The sequence below is a fragment of the Macaca fascicularis genome, chromosome 2, assembly GCF_037993035.2.
Source record: "Macaca fascicularis isolate 582-1 chromosome 2, T2T-MFA8v1.1".
NCBI lineage: Eukaryota > Metazoa > Chordata > Mammalia > Primates > Cercopithecidae > Macaca > Macaca fascicularis.
Window position 1 is genome coordinate 150660807 of NC_088376.1, and position 23490 is coordinate 150684296.

The 23490-nt window shown below is 37.9% G+C and overlaps 1 protein-coding gene across 14 annotated transcripts in view; it reads left to right on the forward strand.

Annotated features, from left to right (window-relative positions):
• Positions 1-23490, forward strand: part of PPARG (peroxisome proliferator activated receptor gamma) — a 148950-nt gene that overhangs the window by 95478 nt on the left and 29982 nt on the right. For 11 of the 14 annotated variants that reach the window (XM_065539001.1, XM_015445349.3, XM_074032998.1 and 8 more), the window contains one exon: positions 10788-10926. The exons of the other annotated variants lie outside the window; for them this stretch is intronic. In XM_065539001.1, coding sequence (XP_065395073.1) covers positions 10788-10926 — 139 coding nt within the window. The remainder of the gene's footprint in view (positions 1-10787; positions 10927-23490) is intronic. 14 annotated transcript variants of the gene reach the window in all.

Genomic DNA, 23490 nt, shown 5'->3' on the forward strand with positions numbered 1-23490 from the left:
GCAATCCTGTAAGATTGGGCTTCTTTATGGCCACATTGCAGATGTAGAAATTACAGGTTGGTAAAACTTGCCAAAGTCATCCCTTAGTAAGTGGCAGACCTCAGATTAGACTCTGACTCCTTAGGTGGTGTTGGCTCTCAAAGCAGTGCCTCATGTTTCCTTATTCCAGCATCAATGTGAGCCACATACATGGACAGGCAAGGAGGTATAACAGTGTAGGAAAGGAGATACTATTTATCATTATCTCTTTCCTTTGTGAAAAGGGTATTTTGGAAAATTCAGACATTTAGTAATTTATTGCTTAATTATTAAGAAAATATGTGAATCCACTCATTTTGATATGCAGTCTTTTAAGATAATTTTAATACACACAATGAAAAAATAGTACTAATTTATTATATACTCATTGCACAGAATAAACTTCATAAATATTTACTTTCTAAAATAAACACCTGCTTAGTTGAGCTTTTTATTCAACATAAAGATACAGAACAACAGTTAGGAAAGGTTTAGGACATTTTGGTTCCTAAATGGATGATGGACCAAAAAAGGAAACTGATTTTTATTGAATTCTTACTACGTGCCAAATACTGTATAAGGTAACATGTTCATACATCAGTATATAACCACATCCTACCCAGGTTTTCTCATCTATAAAATGATTGTGCCTGAGTGTGGTGGCTCATGCCTGTAATCCCAACACTTTGGGAGGCCAAGGCAGGAGGATCACTTGAGCTCAGGGGTTCAAGACCAGTCTGGGCAGCATAGTGAGACCCCATCCCTCCAAAATTTTAAAAAATTAGCCAGGCATGGTGGCACATGCCTGTAGTCCTAGCTTCTTGGGAGGCTTGGGTAAGAGGATCACTTGATCCCAGGAGTTCAAGGCTGCAGTGAGCTATGATCACACCTCTGCACTCCAGCCTGGGTCACAAAAGCAAGACCCTAACTCCTAATAAATAAATAAATAAATAAATAAATAAATAAATAAAATGACACTGAATTAGATGATCTCTAAAATCCCTTCAATTCAAACAGTTTTTACTCTAAAGGCAACCTAATACAGTGAAAAGGGAAAAACCAGAAGTCAGCTCTGCCACTTTCCAAGTCACTAGCCAGTCACATACACATTGTATCCCTCAGGCCCTCCATGTGTAAAATGACTTCATTAGATTGGCTACACAAGGTCTTATTCATCTCTAAGGTCTGTAATTTCAAAATGACACTTTGAAACACTCCTGGCAAGAGATGCTTTCATTTAAAACACTAAAACCCATTCATTCTGTAATTTAAACCAAGCTAAAATATTTATGACCTTTTATGAAATCATTGTATTAAGTCGATTATCTAAGATCTTGATGAGTAGTAAGAACATGTCATTTTATTGACTTAGATTTTTTATTGAGTGTTTTTGTAGTTTTATTGAGTTTTATTGTTAGATTTAATGAGTTAGAGTTTATTTTTACTGAGTTAGATACCATTTTTGAGTGAGTAAATTGTTGCTAAATTCTGAGCCATATTTATCTGAAGAAACCATTCTGTTTTGGTCATGTTGATAATTTACAACTATAAATAAATAAAAACGGCATGATTGGTTTAAGTTTCCACAATAAGTTATTGTTTTTTATGGGCTAGTAAAGCACTTAGAAAACTAAAACCTTTACGCAAGTAGTTCCACCATAATCCTATTAGTCACAAATTTGTGGAAAGCTAACATTACTGAAAACAACTGAAAATAGAAAGACAGGAACATTGTCAGTAGTTGGTTATAGTGATAAATCTAAGTTCTGAGAGCACTAAAACTTAGAAGCAAGCAGGGAAGAAGAGTAGCAAAAAAGAGAAGAGAGAGGAGGAAATCCAGGTGCCTTCAAGTTAGGATTAGAAAGTAGAAGAAGGCAGAGAGGGAGAAAAAACACTTAATAAAACCTGAAGACTCTAGGGGAGTCCTTAACCTATCATGGATTAAAAAACAAACATAGAAGAAAACTAAGCATATTGTACACTAACCTGCAGTAATTTGCAAACCATCCAAAATGTGAATTCCAGAATTCCTAGACTAAAATGTAAAGAAAGTTTTACTCACTTGGAAAGGGAAAATAGACATCTACACGTTTTAAAGGTAAGAATAAGAAAAATATTATTCTTGGAAAATTCAAACATTTAGTAATATACTATTTAATATAAAGAAAATGTGTGAATCCACTTATATTTTGATATGCAGTCTTTTAAAATAATTTTAATATACCCAATGAATAAAATAGCATTTATTATATATTCATTGCACAGAATAAATTGTTCGTAAATAAAATAAACCCTGCCTCAGCTGGGGTTTTTAAAATAAACCCTGCCTCAGCTGGGGTTTTTATTTGGCATAAAGATATAGAACTGCAGTTGGGAAAGAATTAGGACATCTTGGTTCCTAAATGGATGATGGATTGAAAAAGGAAACTTTTTTTGAATTCTTATTCTGATTTTTATTGAATTCTTACTATGTACCAGATACTGTGTGAAGTACATTTGCATATGTCATTATTTAGCTACATCCTACTCAGGTTTTCTCATCTATAAAATGATTCAGATGATATTGGTATGATGTGGTTACATAATGAAACAATTATCATTTGGCTTCTTCAGGTATACATCAGCAGTTCCCAAAGTTCAGGTATACATCAGCAGTTCCCAAAGTGTGGTCTGGGGCTTGGACCCTTTCAAGGCATCCATGCAGTTGAAACTATATTCATAATAATGATTTTTATTACTTTTTTCACTCTCATTCTCTCAGGAGTGGATGTGGAGTGTTCTGCAAGCTACATGATGTAGGATGATGACATAGCTCTGGTAGCTAATGGAATGTTTGCTTATATGTTCTTGTATATAATAATTTCTCAGTTGTAATTTATAGTGTGATAAATGTCAGTAAAGATAGTCCACATAAACAAAAACTCTTTGGGATCTTCCATAATTTTAAAAAGAGTAAAAGGGTCTTGCGACCATAAAGCCTTCAGTCTCGTTCTGAAGAAATGCAGTTTTTCATTCTGAAGAAATGCAGTTACTCATTCTTTGCTACTTTGAAACTAAACAAAATTATTGCTGCCACATTCTGAATACTGCTGCGTTAGACCAGTGGCTGTCACTCATCAAAGACATCTCCTTAGCTTATCACCAATACGCAATAAAAAGCCAAGAAAGTGAAATTAGCAAATGTGTTTAACTCATCTGCATGTATTTTCTGAGAGGTGTTTTGGCAGCTTCACATTTGCTATTACAGTAGAATGTGGGTTATATTCATAATTAAAATACAGTTGACCACAAAGCTGCAGGCTTATTTATGGATTGAAAAGAATAAACACAGCATAAAACAACTGTTGGTAGATCTTCCTAAACAATTTTACAGTGTAAATGGAACAGGTTTATATTAGTGATTCTTGCCAAAATTCAGTCAGACAGATGGGAATGAGTAGATTGGGTTTGAATTAAGGTGAAATAGTTACAGATTCTTGGGTGTGTTAATATTGCAAACTTATGTAAAATAAAACCTTTAGCAACTGAAACATATATATACTTTAGAGCTTGGAAAGCTATCATTTATTTGTTGTTTACATGTTGGACATATATTTTTTTCTTTGATAAGTTCCATCCTATTTTTTGTCTTTAGTGAAAGATCATTTTAGAACCATAGCCATACCAAAAGATACGGTAAATACAATCTACTGTACAATACAATGTAATCTACGTTTGTATTTCTGTATACAGAAGAATGCTGGATGCTTGTTAGCCACTTGTATGTCTATTCATCCCTACTTCAGAAAGAGTTTTAATTCTTCTCACCTGCCAGTTGTAGCTTATTAATCCAGCTTCCAGGGGCCAGAACGCTTCATGGGAAAGCCAAGTGCAAGCCTAGCACAGGGCTGTTAATTTCATTGTAAAATCAACAATGCCATTCTGAGGTCTCATTGTCCCTGATGTTTTGTTAAAATTAAAGCAATTAAGGAGAGATCAAAGAAAATTTTTCAAATGATATGAAAAATAGGAATCACTTTCTAACAAACAAATGTGCAGACATTAGAGTAAATATATACACAAAATAATTTTCTGAAATGGTGACTGATGCATCTCCAACACACCACATCACAGACTTCCTGATCATCAGAAGAGTAAGTTGTTGAAAATGCATTGTTCTGTGGACTCTGAAATAATAAAGAAGAGTGTTATTAGAGTGTTTCTTCATCAGTAATATGAAGAAAATTTGGAGAAGCCGGCCTTGTTCTGTAAATCAATAAATAATTTTACAGAAAAGCACTCGATAATATCCTTACATCTACTTCTCTAGATTCCTTGAGTCAGATGACAAGAAAACACTTGGTTATCATGAACTCAGTGTAAAAAAGTAAAATCAAGTTCCAAGATGTATACTAGGATCTGTGTATTCAGTTCAAGATTTTATTTACATACACAGTGTATAATGTTTAGAATGCTTATTCATTGAAAGACCTTGAATCATCACAAAAAATGTGATATACTTTTGAAAGGCATCAGCTGAGTCATGTCAGAAATTTCCATTATAAGAGTTAAACTTAATTCTCTTTTTTTTTTTTGAACATGTGTTAAAGATTTATTTAAAACGCGTTAACAAGGAAAAAGCAGGATGGTAAATCTAGTTCAAAGAAGAACTTGCGGGACCAAGAATATATAGTCACTGAAAGAAAGAATCCTGAAATAAGATGCAAAATGGTTAATGTTCTACAGGGCAATAAAACCATAACCTTGAGGTTATCTTCTTATCATTATTATTATTATACTTTAAGTTCTAGGGTACATATGCACAACGTGCAGGTTTGTTACATATGTATACATGTGTCATGTTGATTTGCTGCAACCATCAACTCGTCGTTTACATTAGGTATTTCTCCTAATGCTATCTCTCCCCCAACACCCTGACAGGCCCCGGTGTGTGATGTTCCCCACCCTGTGTCCATGTGTTCTCATTGTACCACTCCCACCTATGAGTGAGAATGTGCAGTGTTTGATTTTCTGTCCTTGTGATAGTTTGCTTAGAATGATGGTTTCCAGCTTCATCCATGTCTCTGCAAAGGACATGAACTCATCCTTTTTTATGGCTGCATAGTATTCCATGGTGTATATGTGCCACATTTTCTTAATCCAGTCTATCATTGATGGACATTTGGGTTGGTTCCAAGTCTTTGCTATTGTGAATAGTGCTGCAATAAACATACGTGTGCATGTGTCTTTATAGCAGCATGATTTATAATCCTTTGGATATATACCCAGTAATGGGATGGTTGGGTCAAATGGTATTTCTAGTTCTAGATCCTTGAGGTATTGCCACACTGTCTTCCACAATGGTTGAACTAATTTATACTCCCACCAACAATATAAAAGCATTCCTGTTTCACCACATCCTCTCTAGCGTCTGTTTCCTGAGTTTTTAATGATCGCCATTCTAACTGGTGTGAGATGGTATCTCATTGTGGTTTTGATTTGCATTTCTCTGATGGCCAGTAATGATGAGCATTTTTTCGTATGTCTGTTGGCTGCATAAATGTCTTCTTTTGAGAAGTATCTGTTTATATCCTTTGCCCACTTTTTGATGGAGTTGTTTGTTTTTTTCTTGTAAATTTGTTTAAGTTCTTTGTAGATTCTGGATATTAGCCCTTCATCAGATGGGTAGATTGCAAAAATTGTCTCCCATTCTGTAGGTTGCCTGTTCACTCTGATGATAGTTTCTTTTGCTGTGCAGAAGCTCTTTAGTTTAATTAGGTCCCATTTGTCTATTTTGGCTCTTGTTGCCATTGCTTTTGATGTTTTAGTCATGAAGTATTTGACCATGCCTATGTCCTGAATGGTATTGCCTAGGTTTTCTTCTAGGGTTTTTATTGTGTTAGGTCTTACATTTAAGTCTTTAATCCATCTTGAGTTAATTTTTGTATATGGTGTAAGGAAGGGATCAACAATTCTCTTATCAAAAAATCTTCCTCTCCTAGCCATGCCAAATAACTGAGCACTCTGTGAGCCATCCAGCTGTCAGCTAGCTAAGTAGCATTTTCACCCACTAATATTAGTCTTAAAAAAGCAAGAATCAAAAGAGAAGTCAAGGAATATCATAAAATATCTGTGATCACAATGGTAAACATCAAAATTTTCACCAACATTATCTGTGATCACAATGGTAAACAACAAAAATTTCACCGTTATCAATGAGAACAGTTCTTTACATTAGCATTCTATTCATCTGTGAGAAAAAACAAAAACAAAACAAAACCAAAAAAAACCTTTTTGATATCTGAAGGTCCTCAGAACCCTTTGAGAATTAAAGAGACTTCAACTGCCAGCAAATTCTACATTGGGCATATTCTTTAAGACATTGCTGATCTCACAGGAGGTGGAGAAAACTCTCCAAAACAACATCAATGAAACAAAATGAAACAAATAAACCCTCAGTTCGAAACTATGAGCTGCAGGCACACTTAGCAGGTCAGGGTTTTCCCCATGGTAGATGCCCAGAGAGGTACAGGAGTGATCGTTGCCCCAAAGGCGGATGCCTGTAGTAGTTTTCTGAGCAATCAGTGAGAAGGAGCTGAGTGTAAGGCTTCTGAATTAAGCCAGGATTCTCAAGAGTGTCTGAAATAGTCGTAAGTCAGCAGTACTGCTGGCTACTGAATTCCTAATTAAGACCTTGTAGGAGTCCCCCAGTTTAAGGTCAAGAAGTGTGTTCCAAATACTATCAGCAAGCATGTGAGAAGCTAATCATCTTGAATGACATTCATCAAAAACAAGAAAACTGATACAGACTCCCTGCTCTTCCCCTTCCTGGGGGAAGCAGAAATTGGGATTGCCTGATACAGAATATAAAGCAGCTATTATGGATTATTTAAAGGAAGAGGGCATAGGCTTGCAACAATAAACTATTAGGAATAACCAGGATGATTTGAAAACCAAGTGGAAAAAAAAAAGTAAACCTTCTAAAAGTTAAAAGTATAATTACTGAAATAAAAGTTCAATGGAAGGATTAGATAGCTTACTGTACATAGCAGAAGAAAAACCTGAAACTGAAAGAGATATGCAAAGAAATTGCCAAGAATGAAACCAACAGTGTCTTAAAGAATATGTCTTGTCCAGGATCTTTTGGAATGTGAAGGCTCTTAGTTCTTGAAGGATTCATAGGATCTTTGAATATTAAAGAGGTATGTCTTCTTCACTGATCAGTGGAAGAGTAAAGTGTAGAACTATTCTCACTAGTGAATTTTAGTGAGAAATGTTTGTTTTTACTTTTGCCAGTATAATTATATATTTTCATGTTATTTTGCTTCTGTTCTGATTTTTACTTTGGCAATCAATATTAGTGAGTAAGTAGTGAGAAGAAAATGGAAAATAAAAAAGAGGTGTGCGGAAATGTGAAGGCTAGAATAAGAAAGTCTACTACTTATCTCACTGGAGTCCAGTACTGATAACAGGTGAAGCCGTAATGCAGAAACAACATGTCCAAGAAGATAAATGAAAAGAAATTCATGGCCAAACACGCTGCAGTAAAACTGCCGAATACTAAAGACAAATAGAGAGTATAAAAGCAATCAAAGAGAAAAGGTAGATCATCTTAGAAGTAAATTGACAAGAGACTTCTCAACAGCAAAATGGAAGCAGAAGGATAATAGAATTCAAAGTGTTAAGAGTGAATAACTGAGTACTCAGTAATCTCTCAAGAATGAGAGTGAGCCAGGCGTAGTGGCACACGTCTGTAATCTCAGGCCTTTGGGAGTCCAAGGTGAGTGGATCACTTGAGACCAGGAGTTCAAGACCAGCCTGGCCAACTTGGTGAAACCCCATCTCTACTAAAAATACCAAAAAAAAAAAAAAATTAGCCAGGTTTGGTGGTGCATGCCTGTAATCTCAGCTATCGAGAAGGCTGAGGCCCAAGAATCGCTTGAACCCAGGAGGCGGAGGTTGCAGTGAGCCGAGATAGCACCACTGCACTCCAGCCTGAGCAGCAGAGTGAGACTCTGTCTCAAAACAAAAAACAAAACAAAAAAAAGAATGAGAGTGAAATGAAATATCTATTGGTTAAGAAAACAAAAATACTGAAAAAGTACATTTCAAGGATGGTAAGCCAAACAGAGGAGAAGATATTTGAACATCTGTAACAGACAACAGATTAATATCTAGCATATTTTTTAAAAGTCTAAAATTCAATTTTAAGGAAAAGACAATTAGAAATTGGGAAGTGAAAAGCCAGGGACATACAAATCAAGATTTACATTCAATTTTATACATTTTAGATTGTCAAAATTAAGAAGTCTGACAACACCAAATGTGGAAGAGACTAGAACTTTCATAAAACGCTTGTGGGGAGTGTAAATTGATAGACACTTTGGAAAACAATTTGGCATTATCTTGTAAAATGTAATATTCACACATTGTACAACCCAGAAATGCTACTTAAAAATATTTACAGGAATATTTAGAGAAACTCTTCTCACAATAGCAAAAAATTGACATTTCAGACATTCATCTGCATGCAAATAAGCTAATAAATTATAGTATAGTCATACAATGGAATACTATATAATTATGAAAATGAGCAAATCATAGTCTTTCACTAAAAAGAACGTAAATTTTAGAAACCTCATACTAAATTTTAATAGCGTCCCAAAAACTACATATAGTATAATACCATTTAGTAAAGCCTCAAAACAAGCAAAATTAAATAGTATATTATTTCATTTTACATAGTAGGTGATAAAATTGTATTTTCTTCCTTTTTTTATTTTCTTTTTTTTTTTTTTTTTTTGAGACAGTGTCTCACTCTGTCACCGAGACTGGAGTGCAGTGGTGTGATCATAGCTTGGCTTACTGCAGTTTGACCTCCTGGGCTCAGGTGATCCTTCCATCTCAGCCACCAGAGTAGTGGCTGGGACTACAGGTGCATGCCACCACACCTGCCTAATTTTTGTGTGTTTTTTTTTTAATAGAGACAGGGTTTCACCTTGTTGCCCAAGCTAGTCTCGAACTCCTGGACTCAAGCAATCCATCTGCCTCAGTCTGTCAAAGTGTTGGAATTACAGGCGTGAGCACCACACCCAGCCTATATTTTCTTAAAGATCAAGGAAATGACAAACCCAAATTGAGAATAATGGTTACTTTGTCAAGCCTATTGCCTTTGTAACATCTCAGTCATAATTTGGAGTCACAAACCACCAGAGGTAGAAGTGCTTTCTCATTTTACAGTTGAAAAAGGTGAGGCCCAGAAAGGAAGTTATGTGACATCTATATTAATTCCACAAATTTTAATTTAGCACTATCATAGGCATTTGGATTCCATCCAGGGGTAGAAGAGGCTATTCCTGCCCCTGAGGAGCTTATAATTTTAATTGAGCAGTGAGGGAGGGAACAAAATAAACACTTAAACAGTAATAAGTAAATTCTGTGGTGTGTTAGAAAGTCATAAGTGCTATTGGAAAGAAGAAAAACTGGAGCAGAGTCAAGAGGATCAAGAGTTCCAGAAGAGAGGTGGGGCAGGGACAGGCCACAGTATTAAATAAGTTGGCTTAGCCCCATTGAGAGGTGAGACGCAAAACTTGAAGGCGATGAAGGAAACAGGCAAGTGTGTATTTAGAGAAAGCTTTCTTCTTGAGGAAAGAAATAAGTCAAGAGTGATTTCAAGGATTTGGGCTTGAGAATCTGGGAGGATGGCGTTGCATCTGCCGAGATGGAGAAAGTCGCAAGTGAAGTGAGTTTGTAGGGGAGGGTCAGGACTTCAATTTGGACAGGCTGGCTTAGAGATGGCTATTAGTTATTTAAGTGAAGCTGTCAAGTAATCAGAACATCCAGAGTTCAAAATGGAAATTTGGAGAAAGTCAAAATGCATGTCAATGATCGCAGCAATACTAATGCAGTGCTTTTTGCACCAAACAGGGCCAGATACATTTGAAAGAATTAGCAATTAAATTTTATGGAGATGAACACAATAGAAATGAATAGGAATATGATGAACCCAAAAAATGGAGTCAGAAAACATGTCCAATTCGATTTTTTTCAGCTCTTTCCAAAAGATGTAAATACAGCAGAATATTCAGTTGGCCTCAAATTGACGTATTTGCCATTTTGAGATAGCAGTCGATTTTGTGAGGATTTATCTGATTACTTCTCATGTTATTTGCCATAGTCTCTTTCTGTCTGTAAGCCACAACAATGATGGGGCACACTTTCAGCAGCATGAATAAGTGAAACAAATTCTGCAGGAAATTATGCAACATAGAGAATTCCAAAAAAATTATCCACATGTGGATTTTTATTGGCCCTGATCAGATTTTAGAATGAAATGATTATAACTTTGCCAGGCTGCTTAGCACAATTACAAAGGCTGGGGCATGCTGTTGGAATGATTTGCAGAGAGTCTGAACTGATTACATGGTGTTTTATTTGCATTACATTAAATCCAGAGCACTTCTTAGAGCATGCTGAAAACCAAATGTGGAGCCAAGATCCAGTGAAAGCCGCAGCTGGATGTGATCAGTGTCTAAGAGCTAAAAAAGGGACATGGAGATCCTCTGGTTCTTTATTTTACAGCAAAGAAAATTTAGTTCCAGAGAGGTTAAGTGACTTGTCTAAAGTCACCAGTGACAGAACCGTGTCAAGAACCTGCTTTTTCTGATTCCCAGGCCAGTAAACCTTTTGCCGTAGGTTGCTGCTTCCATGTGTCACAAAGACTTAAAATTTGCTTCTTTTTTTATATATAATATATATACATATATATATATATATATATCCCTTTGCAGGGTTTCTTCCGGAGAACAATCAGATTGAAGCTTATCTATGACAGATGTGATCTTAACTGTCGGATCCACAAAAAAAGTAGAAATAAATGTCAGTACTGTCGGTTTCAGAAATGCCTTGCAGTGGGGATGTCTCATAATGGTGAGTAAACAGTCATCACCATATACTTTATTATTCTCATTATAGCTGCCAGACCAGTGGACACTAAGGCCATTGCCAAAAATGTGTACAGGTTTTCCACCAAATGCCAGAATTTAGAATATTGCATGTCGATAAAACATTTCTCATTTAGGTCAGTGTTTTTAACGTTTCATTATAGAACCCTTCTCTCTCTGGTTGGGCATTTGCCATGAGGAGAGAAGAGACTTGAAAAATCTGGGGGATGATGGGAAAAACTTTAGTGTTTTAGAACAAATATAATGATCATCGTGATAAAATTTTATATTGCTTCATGCATTAAATAGAGAATTATATTTACTTGTGTGTATCAGTAGTGTCTTTCTACTTTAAACGTAAGAAAATCCTGAAGATGTCTGGGTCTGGAACTTTAAGTGGCATGTGAGAATTTAGATTTATTTAATTAATTAATTTTTTTTTTTGCTCTTTATTATGCAAAGACAAGTGTTCCTTTCCTTCACTTCAAGGAACATCCATGAGTTGTGGAAAGGGTAAAACAAATTATTTTTATAGTTCTGCAAAACTTTAATGCCATAGAAACGTAAGAGAATAAAACTTTCTACTTTTGAAACCTGTGTCTAAAGTCAAGCTTATGACTTTGGGTGTCAGCTTAAGGGAAATGATGTAGAAGACCTGAGAAAAGACCCCTGTTTTCATGATCTGTGGAACTAACTCAGTAAAGTCCTGGAAGACAAACATGTTTGAAAAAATGATTCTTGATCACTATTTAGTTCTCATTGGTTACCTGGCTGACAAAATAAATTTTAGGTATAACTTGGTAGTATTATATGTGTCAAGTATTAATCAGTTCTTTTCAATGCACTCAAGAAATAAAAAATGCCAACATGACCAAATTAAATTTGAAGTTTCATTTCATCAGCTATCCTATTTTTTCTTTCTTTTGTTTTCATCTCTCCCAAAACTGATCTAGTGAGAAGGCAGTTTTCATCTATATGCACTCTAAAGCATCTGAGAAAATTAAATTTTTGCTCTATCATGCAGATATTTGGTTTTCACAGTGGAAACCATCAAGATATTTGAGAGTCACTCATTGATTAATAACCTACCCTTTAAAAATAGTTCACAAAATTCTATCTGTATCATTACTATGGGTCAGTTCCTCTAAAGGCAAGAATGTATTTTGAATAGAGCTATCAACAGTACTGAACAGGATGGAAATTTGGTCCAACCTTCCTCAACAATTGACTACATCTGCTGTATACAACTGTAGTCATGGATTGCAAAATAATTTGCTGGTTCAGTTCCATCAGTTTCCTTTTTATTTCAGACCTCATAAAACATAAGGGCAAGTTTCCAAGTCAAGGGTTATATTTTAGGTGATGCAATCAAGTTGCAATAAACTTATTTCATCTTCATGAAGAAATCATTGACTTTGAGGTCATTATCACTGAGATAGCCTAGGAAAGCATGCCAGTTCCACTTTTAACACTATTTTTTGCCTATTAAAAAATTATCACTTCACACATTCATGTAAAATATAATTCCTGTTACTTATAGGCAGTGCATACATTTATGTAAAATATATTTCCTGTTGCTTACAGGCATTGCATACGTTTACTTAAAATCAATCTCCAATTGCTTATTGCTTATAGGCAAATATTATTTAAACCCCAACCTATGCAGTATGAATGGTATGATTTTCTCCTCCCCTAAAAGTCAAAGAAAGCTATCATAAACTTGATAGGTCATCTTTTGACTTCATATGACAATTTATTTTATCTCTAGAGGGGGTCAATCTTGATAGGGAGTGTTCGTTCAGTTCTAGCAAAAGCAAGAAAATATAGGAATTAAGTGTCACGACATCAGAGACTTAGGCAGTTCAACACTTAAAAAATTGCAAACATTACTAAAAAAACCTCAGAGGTTTTTATGGGAGTTTGTTTGCCACACAGAAAAGAAAACATCAGACTAACAACAAGGTTTTGATTAGTTTTGCCTGTTAGCTGCATGAAGAAAACATTTCTAAATACAAAGTTTTCTAGGAAGTTGAGTCACTATTTAAAATCCATTGCTTTGACCAATGTGAAGCCAACAGAGTTTTTGTTCATATAGAATGCCTTTTTATCGAAAGAGGCTCTGAGTGTTATACCAAAGTCAGCACCCAGCTGTTTTCAGTATGTGCAAGAAAACATGGACGTCCCCCAAAGCAAATGTACTCCATTCTGTGTTAACCTTATTTCTGCTCTCTGGTCTCTGATTAGTCTGGTTGATGAATGTAGCTTCCCCTTTGGCCATGCACTCACAGCTTTGAAGGAGGTTTCTGAAGGAACCAGTAGGGAACCCTAGGGGCTCTTGCTAATGTTATTGGATAGGCACTGAAATCAGTGATCACTATGTCCTTTCACTTTGAAAATTCTGTGATTCTGTATAATCAAACAACCTAACTCACTGGATTTTTCACTTTTCAACCAGCTATTCTGTGTCTTACAATGCTCCGGTCTTCACAAATATGTAGGCACCTGGCATGTCAATTGCCTGAATTTAAAAGTTTTCACCTATATGTTTTGGTACCATAAAATAAAAATATAATTTATGTATCTGAGTCAGGTCTACATATTGTGATCAATTGCTCAGCAATTTCGGGCAGTTGGTTTGATGATTAGTGATGTAGCCCGAGAGCAGAAATCCAGAGCCTCTGGGCTAGAGAAAGTATAAATGGCATCCTGGGTTATGTAGCATTACAGCTCTTCAGAGGGAACTTTCATTTTCATTGTGACATATCGCCTACACGTTGTAGAAGAACATAGTTTCAGAATTCTTCCAGTTAGAAACATAACTTCTCAAATATTCACTTTCAGCATGGGGTAGGAAAAGTACCCAGCTGATGGACTGATTGATATGCTTCAGAAACGTATTTTTTTCCTGCAAGTAACGAAAATAAACACACGTTCTTAATTATTTTGGTCATTTAACAACCCATCATTTCTAGACCATGGGTTAATTCCACCGATTGCTCAGAAGCCTTCCTGAGTCATCTCAAGCACAATCAATTCACTACTGTGTCTAGACACTGCCCTTAGAGGAAAGCTCAAAATGAAAATGAAGCAGAAATACAGACCTGCTTCCTAGGCCACTCAGTGGTGCATGTAACTTACTAAGTGATCATTGCATCAACTACTGTTTGTTAGTGAAGCTGGTGTCTGCAGAATCTTGATAAAAAGACGCATGGATAATGTTGCTTCTTTAGTTAGATGGGCTCTTGCATGCATTTTTATAGTTTTTCAAAGTAGTCATTTTTGTTTTAAAATCTTGCTGGCAAGTCCTTTATAGTAATCACATTTTAAAAATATGTCTTCTTTATTTTTATTTGATTATTATTATTATTATTTTTGAGACAGAGTCTCGCTTTGTCACCCAGTCTGGAGTATAATGGTATGATCTCAACTCACTGCAACCTCTGCCTCCCGGGTTCAAGCAATTCTCCTGCCTCAGCCTTCCAAGTAGTTGGGACTACAGGTGCCCGCAACCACGCCTAGCAAATTTTTGTATTTTAGTAAAGATGGGGTTTCACCATGTTGGCCAGAATGGTCTCGAACTCCTGACCTCAGGTGATCCCACCTCAGCCTCCCAAATTGCTAGAATTAGGCGTGAGCCACCGACTGCGCTGGCCTTGTCCTCTTTATATTTAATAAAATTATTTAGTCATTAAGAATTTTGACTAGTGGGCCAGGCACAGTGTGACTCATGCCTGTAATCCCAGCACTTTGGGAGGTCGAGGTCAGAGGACCACTTGAGCTCAGGAGTTCGAGACCAGGCTGGGAAACATGGCAAGACCCCGTCTCTGCTAAAACTACAAAAAATTAGTCGGGCGTGATGGTGCGCGCCTGTGGTTTCAGCTACTCGGGAGTCTGGAGTGGAAAGATCGCTTTAGCCCAGGTGAAAGTTGCAGTGAGCCATGATCACACCACTGTACTCCAGCCTGGGTGACAGAGCAAGACCCTATCTCAAAAAAAAAATTTTGGCCGGGCGCGGTGGCTCAAGCCTGTAATCCCAGCACTTTGGGAGGCCGAGACGGGCGGATCACGAGGTCAGGAGATCGAGACCATCCTGGCTAACACAGTGAAACCCCGTCTCTACTAAAAATACAAAAACTTAGCCGGGCGAGGTGGCAGGCGCCTGTAGTCCCAGCTACTCGGGAGGCTGAGGCAGGAGAATGGCGTGAACCCGGGAGGCGGAGCTTGCAGTGAGCTGAGATCCGGCCAATGCACTCCAGCCTGGGTGACAGAGCGAGATTCCGTCTCAAAAAAAAAAAAAAAAAAATTTTTTTTTTGACTAGTGAATAATTCATATTCAGAGCTCTTTTTTTATGTATGAACTAAATAATAAAATAGTTTAGGCTAAGTGCACTTTTTATTTTTAAAATTTTATGTATTTATTATTACTATTTTTAGAGATGGAGTCTCACTATGTTGCTTAGGCTGGGCCCACCTCAGCATCTGGAGTTGCTGAAACTACAGGAAAGTGCTACTGCACCTGACCTATTTAAGAAAATAATCTAGAGAAGAATTGACATGTTGTTTATGAATCATTCAGTTAGGTTTTCTCTATAACATTGAGATTTGGTTAAAAATATGTTTTTCATAAATTTAAAAGCTAGTGAAATCTTAGCTTTGCTGACTAGGATGTCTTATGATATAAATGAGAGAGAGTTTTTAATTTTTTTTAAAAAACTGACAACTTTCAAAATAATTTCTCAGTGGCTTCATAAAAATCCAGAAAAATGATTTCACAAATTTTTGTGACACTCACATTTTTAAGGTAGTTCTCTCAGTGCCTTGCAAACAGCAGCTCTAGTGTATATTGAGAAAAGGAAAAATTCTGAATGGCAAATAGATTTCAACTTTAACCTATTTCTTTTTTTTTTTTTTTTTTTTTTTTTTTTTTTTTTTTTTTTTTTTGAGACAGAGTCTCTTGACGCCCAGGCTTGAGTGCAGTGGCGCTATCTAGGCTCACTACAAGCTCCACCTCCCAGGTTCACACCATTCTCCTGTCTCAGCCTCCCGAGTAGCTGGGACTACAGGCACCCACCACCAAGCCTGGCTAATTTTTTGTATTTTTCGTAGAGATGGGGTTTCACCGTGTTAGCCAGGATGGTCTCCATCTCCTGACCTCGTGATCCGCCCGCCTCAGCCTCCCAAAGTGCTGGGATTACAAGCATGAGCCACCGCACCCGGCTAACCTATTACTTTTTTTTCTTTAGTCTTCTTGGTTGTGCAAAGAAAAATTACCCAAATCTTAACTTTCAGAAAAGGTAACCAAGTCCTAATGCATGTGGCAGTACACGTTTGCTCCGGCTACCCTGTCCCTCTGCCCTGTGTGGACTCCAGAACCATCCATGTTGTAGCCTACCTCCTTTCCCCACCCCTGCCCACTTTCCACTCACACTTCCGGCAAACCCTGCATTTTGCTATTCCTGGAAAATGGCTTATGCTTGGATACCTCTGGGCCTCTGTTGATGTGTCTGTCTGTTCCCTGTGGAAATTCTACCTGACATTCAAGTCTTCATTCAAATGCCTTCCTTCCCATGAGACTTTTCTGATTCCCTGCTCTTCCTTTTCTATGTGTTTCATGCCTTCCTGTGATACCACATTCTGCCTTAAAAAGCAAGAGAGTGATCAGATATATATTACCGAAAAAAAAAAAAAAACTACTGATAGCAGTAAAAATGATAGAGAAAAGACTGGAATTGGGAAATTCATCTGAAGACCAATGCAATATGAGGAAATAAGACATTGAGAAGGGCGAGAAGAAAGGAAATTGAGAGAAATATCAGAGCAGTGACCAATGAATAAAAGCGCCTGAAGGGAGAGAGGTTGTCAAAGATTATTTAGGGTATCTCATTTGGGCGATAGAATGAATTAACCAAGAAAGGAACACAGGAATAAGAGCCAGTTTGGAGGAGAAAATTTTAAATTCAGTTTTATATTGTGTTAGAGGTGCCTATGGAGTATCCAGCAACTATGTATAGAGGAATACAGGAAGACGTGAAAAATAAGGCTCCACATTTCAGTAAAGAGAGAGCAGGAATCATCAGCACCCATTGTAGGTTAGAGAGGTCATACTAGGGACCACAGAATACAAGCTAAGGGAGAGGCACCATCAGAGAGATCTGGAGAGCAGCTGGCAGAAAGTTAGAGGACCCAGAACAGCAGGAACCAGGACAAGAAATTTTAGAAATAAGAGGTGGAGATGGTCGCCAGCATTAAAGGTTGGGAGAATGCTGGAGAGCTCAAGTCTATTGAGAACTTAGAAGAGGCCGTTAGTTCTGGCTGTGAGAAAAGCATTCAGGATTTTTACAAAGTTTCGGTAAATCCCAGTGAGCCCGAAGCTAGATTGCAGTAGATCGAGAAGTAAATAGAAAGTGACAAACACAGACGCAGTGAAAACAACTCTTTCAGTAAGTTCAGTGGTGGAGGAAAGATAACTTAAAGAGGAGGTAATAGTAGAGTAGCACAGAGAGGTACACTAGAGAGACTCATCTGTGTAACATATCCAGTCTCCCCTACCAGACAAGTCCTTTTCATCCTTTCCCCCAGCCCCATCGGCGTAGCACAGTGTTGCATCAAACAAGTGTTCAGTGAATGAATTAAAGGATGTCAGGAAGACTTCAGGGAATCAGAGATTGAGTTAGGAGGCGAGCTGGTGGTGTTTTGCTCATCTTCATTTTTGAAAGAAACCTAAGAAAATATTTAAACGTCCTCTACAAATAGTTGAAAAATGGTAAAGGTTGCTTCTTGTTTTACTTTAGAGGAACTACAAAAGAATAGTTATTAGATTGCCAAATCCTGCAGAACCTCCAGCAGGCACAAGTTTTTTTTCCCCTCAAGAAAGAGAAGTGAGCCGAGCATGGTGGTGCATGCCTGTGGTCCCAGCTACTCAGGAGGCTGAGGTGGGAGCATCCCTTGAGCCCAGATGTTCAAGGCTGCAGTGAGCCAAGATCACACTAATGTGCTCCAGCCCGGGCAAGAGGATGAGACCCTGTCTCTTTAAAAAAAAAAAAAAAAAAGAAGAAGAATAGAAGGAGGAGGAGGAGGAAGGAAGGAATGAAGGGACGGAGGAAGGAAGGAAGGAAGGGGATGGAGGGAGGGAGACAAAAAGGAAAAAGGAAGGGAGGGAAAGAAGGAAGGAAAGAAAGAGGTGAGCCAGGTGTAGTGGCTCATACCTGCAATTCCAGCACTTTGGGAGACTGAGGCAGGAGGATCACTTAGGCCAGGAGTTTTGGCGAGACCCCATCTCTACCAAAAAAAAATAAAAAATTAGCTGGGCGTGGTCATGTGCGCCTGTGGGCCCAGCCACTTGGGAGGCTGAGGCAGAATGATTGCTTGAGCCCAGAAGGTTGCAGTGAGCTATGGTCATGCCACTACACTCCCACCTGGGTGATCGAGAAAGACCCTGTCTCTAAAAAAAAAAAAATTTTTTAAGAGAGATGGGAAAACAACTTATTGGCACAGCCATGTAAAAAGCACGTGTTATAAATATCTTGCTTATATGCAGCAAACATATAAAAAGTGGAAAAATAGACCGTAAGACATAGCCTTACTAATTTTCAAAAGCCTGATAATGATTGCAAATTTATCCCTTAGATGTGGAAAGACAAAAATAAGACTTGTCTTATTTCATTATTTTATTTTCTATTGATTTATTATTTTGAAAACCTGCTTTAATTAACCTTTGTAATTAAGTAGCATTTGTCTTTAATGCTCCTACAATTAGGTAGACGTTTTAAAAACATGTCGATTAATTGTTTCTTAGCATTGTACCCAGATCCAAAAAGCAGGCATCTGACTATTCCGTGTGCTTGATGTTTGTGTGTTCAACAGTGTCAGTACTAAATACACAATATGGAATCTATGACATGCTAGTAGCAGCTACATTCTGCTCAACAGAAGTGTGTTATATAAAGGAATGCTAATATGCTTTCCCAGAAGTTAGTGAGTCTCTATCAAACCCAGTCTTCCTGAAGGGAGCCTACCAGTTCTGATATTGATCTTTTTTTTTTTTTTTTTTTTACCAAGATACCAGATTTCTGTGTAGATGATGAATTATTCCAAATAGGAAACTGTGTGCCAGTGTTCTGGAAGTTGCTCTGTGTGACAGGTGCCAGATCTGTAGAACAGACAGAATGTATTTTCTTTGAGCCTCAAAAACTAGACACATACTGTTTTTAAAAAGAGAGCAGAGCATGTTCTCAAGTACTATGCAGACATTTGTAGAACTTTAGAGCTAAATTTAGAGCTAGAGGAAGGAAACTTTAGAATCTTCTTTTCTAAGTTCCTCATTCAGTAAATAAATCAGTTGAAGACCAGAGAAGTTCAGTAATTTTCTTAAAGCCACATAGCTAGTTTGTCACTGAGCTGAAACTAGAAATTAAACTTCCTGACTACATTCAGTGCAGTATTCATTCCCTTGCTTTCCAGAGAGGCCAAAAGTTCTCACTCAGTGACTCACAGTAAGACATGAAGCATTTTCCTTTTAAGATTAATCAGCAGTGGTAGAAGATTTAGAAAAATACACTTGTATATGAGCACACTCAGCCTTTATAGTTCTGACCCCCAATCCAGAATGTTCATCTTATATTTCTTTTTTTTTTTTTTTTTTTTTTTTTTTTTGAGGCGGAGTCTTCACTCTGTCGCCCAGGCTGGAGTGCAGTGGCGGGATCTCAGCTCACTGCAAGCTCCGCCTCCCAGGTTCGCGCCATTCTCCTGCCTCAGCCTCCCGAGTAGCTGGGACTACAGGCGCCCGCCACCACGCCCGGCTAATTTTTTGTATTTTAGTAGAGACGGGGTTTCACCGTGTTAGCCAGGATGGTCTGGATCTCCTGACCTCGTGATCCGCCCGCCTCGGCCTCCCAAAGTGCAGGGATTACAGGCGTGAGCCACCGCGCCCGGCCTGTTCATCTTCTATTTCTAAGCTCTCACTTCAGTCTTACAGGAAACACCTCCCAACCTCCATCACTTTCCTTCTCTTGGTAGGTAAAAGGTAGAACCTGAGGCTCAAGAATTACTTAACTAAAAAACACCATCTCCCAAACAATTTAAAGATGGAAAGATAGAAATAGAGATAGACAGGCAGGCAGACAGACACATAGTTTAGGTTTTCAGATTCTGTTCTTTCTCTGTGGGAGAGGTCAGCGTGCCATGACTACCAACCTGGTCTAGAACCCACAGCAGCCATAGTTACCACGACCACAGCAATAAAAGCAGTGTTTATTAAGCATTGCCATGTGCCCAGCACTGTGCTAAGCACTTCCTCTCATCACCTCACATGAGGTAGATAGGTACTATTATGTGGGACTCAGAAGCAACGAAACTGGCTTTTTCGTTGCTGGCTATATATACTAATAACACTGGCTTTTTCCCCCTTAAAAAAGGTATGCGTGCCTCAGCTGAAAGATAAAAAAAAAAAAGTATGTAAATAAAAATCCTTATTTTCTGTACAGTTTCAGATTTTTGTATGTTTTATGTGAATTTAGTCTCACCAAATGGGATCTATTTTTCATTCCTTTTATGAACCTCTGGTGTATAAAAAATGCTAAAATCACCTATATAATTGGTTGCACTGGTAATTAAATGGAACCTAATTTGTAGCATGGGCACTTAACAATACAGATAATTTATTCATTAGAGTTAGCCTTTGAGGGGAACTTCAACTTATAAAAATACATTTTTGTGAGATTATGGCAGAGGGATCTCACTTTAATATATCCTAATTCTAAAATGGTTTTTAGGGGTGTTTTCTGGTTATATTTGTTAGGTGATAGAAAAGCAGGACTAGCAAATGTCGTAAGTGGCTATCTTTGGCTATTTGTTCATTTAAATTAACTTTTTTGATTACCCATTAGGAAAAAATAGCTTTTCTAGGTGTGTAAACTTTTGCATATGTTTATAGCCTCTTACCTGTAAAAACTAAATCAGAGCTTAGAACCATGCCTGGCACACAGTAGTCATTCAATAATTATTCCTTGAGTAAAGAGACAGTATTGTGTGTTCTGTGAAATAACAAAAGTTCAGGAGCAGTAGATAGTTGGTGATTCTAGTCACCTCTATTTTGTTATAGGACAACTGATTTTCTCTGAGTTTTACACCAAAATTCCTTCTTCTTTTAATACGCCTTCTTACTTAGTGCTTTTCTCATGATCATTTTCCCAAACTTCCTAATGGACATAGTGTCTCGTTTTCTGTATGTTTTTAAACCTGATATTTTGGAGTTTAATCCATCAAACATTTATTGTTAACCTACTATGTGTATTTTGTTACACTTAGGAACAAAGATGAGAAAACCTGTTACTCATATAATTTATATTCAAGTAGAATAACCGATATAAACCAACATCGTAGTATAGTAACAGTTTAATACATGAGCTAATGTATGCATACAACAGGAGCCCAGCATTTAGGAAGCTTTTTATAAACTGTCCCAAACCCCAGGTTTTTTATATACTCCTAACTGAGTGGATGGATGGCCCATCAAAATGTTCCATGGAAAACATATAATGTCAGAAGTTACCATGTGACTCTGATATGCTCTGCCTCCCCTACCCTCCCCACTCCTCAATTGGGAACTACTGGTGAACAAGAAATGAACATAGTACAGCCATCCCTCCTTATTCCCTGGGATTGGCTCCAGGATCCACTCAGATACCAAAATTCCTAGATGTGCAAGTCTCTGATATAAAATGGCATATTATTTGCATATAACCTACACATATCCTCCTGTATACTTCAGATCATCTCTAGATGACTTATAATATCTCATACAGTGTAAATGCTGTATAAATAATTCTTATGGCCAGGCGTTGTGGCTCATGCCTGTAATCCCAGCTCTTTGGGAGGCGGAAGCAGGAGGATCCCTTGAGCCCAGGAGTTCGAGACCAGCCTGGGCAACATGGTGAAACCCTGTCTCTACAAAAAATTTAAAAATTAGCCAGGCATGGTGGCACACACCTGTAGTCCTAGCTACTCAGGAGGCTAAGGTGGGAGGATCGATTGAGTCCAGGAGGTCGAGGCTGCAGTAAGCCATGGTTGTACCACTGCACTCCAGCCTGGGCAACAGAATGAGACCCTGTCTCAAAAAAAAAAAATTGTTATACCATATTTTTTTATTTGTCTTTTTTTTATCATTGTTTTATTTATTTATTTTAGAGACAGAGTCTTGCTGTCACCCAGGCTAAAGTGTAGTAGCTCTATCATGACTCACTGCAGCCTCTAACTCCTGGACTCAAGGGATCCTCCCACCTCAGCCTCCTTAGTAACTGGGATTAGAGGCACACTCCACCATGCCCAGCTAATTATTTTTATTTTTATTTTTATTTTTGTAGAGACAGGGTCTGTCTGTGTTGGCCAGGCTGTTCTCAAATTCCTGGCCTTGGGCAATCCTTTCACTTCGGCTGGGATTACAGCTGAATCCTTTCCCAAAGTGCTGGGATTACAGGTATGAGCCACCATACCCAGCCCATATTATTTTTTATTGGTTCTTTTTTCCAAATATTTTCAATCCACAGTTGGTTGAATCTGCAGATGTGGAACCTGCAGGTATGGAGGGCCAACTGCATAAGGAATTCTATCTGAGCAAAGTGGTCAGGAGGTTCACAGAGGATTTTGAAGGAATATGCTATCTGGGATTTCTTTCCATTGTATTTCAAATTACAGTAGACAAGGGCTTAATATGTGCGAGAAATTGTACTAAGTGCTGAGGATACAATAATGAACAAGGTTCCTGCCTTTGTGGAGATTATATGGCAAGGGAGGAAATAAAACATTATAGATTAATTCCTGTGATCAGTGCTATGAGATGAGGTCATATCCTGAGGGACCCAGACAAGCCTAGCACCAGGGGCTGGGGTCACCAGTAGATAAAAATATGAACAATCATGCCTCAGCCCCGTAGAACAACACAGAAAGAAAATGGGGAAGAGTGAGTAGGGAAGCAGGATTTTTGACCAAAACCTCCCAGTTTAAAGGTTTCTATATGAAGAGGCCATGTACCAAGGATATATTTACTAAAAGTATCTAAATACAGGCTAATTCAATTTAAAGGAATCCCAAATGAGAGGTAAGATTTTCTTCCCCTCTAACTCCCAAGTCTGGTCTCTAAGGAGGCCCCTACAAAACAGTAGTTGTATTAGTCAGTGATAAAATTTATTTAGGGTCAATGGAAATGCATTTATGAATTTGAGACTCAAGGGTACATGTCAATTTCTTGGGAAAATCCAAGGTAATTTTCACGGAGTACTCAGATGGGAAAGTTGTCATGTGCTGTCATGTCTCATGGTAGAAATGCTACCCTTAGCATAATAACATATAAAAGAACCATCTCTGGCTGGGCGCGGTGGCTCACGCCTGTAACCCCAACACTTTGGGAGGCTGAGGTGGGCAAATCACTTGAGGTCAGGAGTTTGAGACCCGCCCGGACAACATGGTAAAACCCTGTCTCTACTAAAAACATAAAACTGAGCCAGGCATGGTGGCGCACCCCTTGTAATCCCAGCTACTCGGGAGGCTGAGGCAG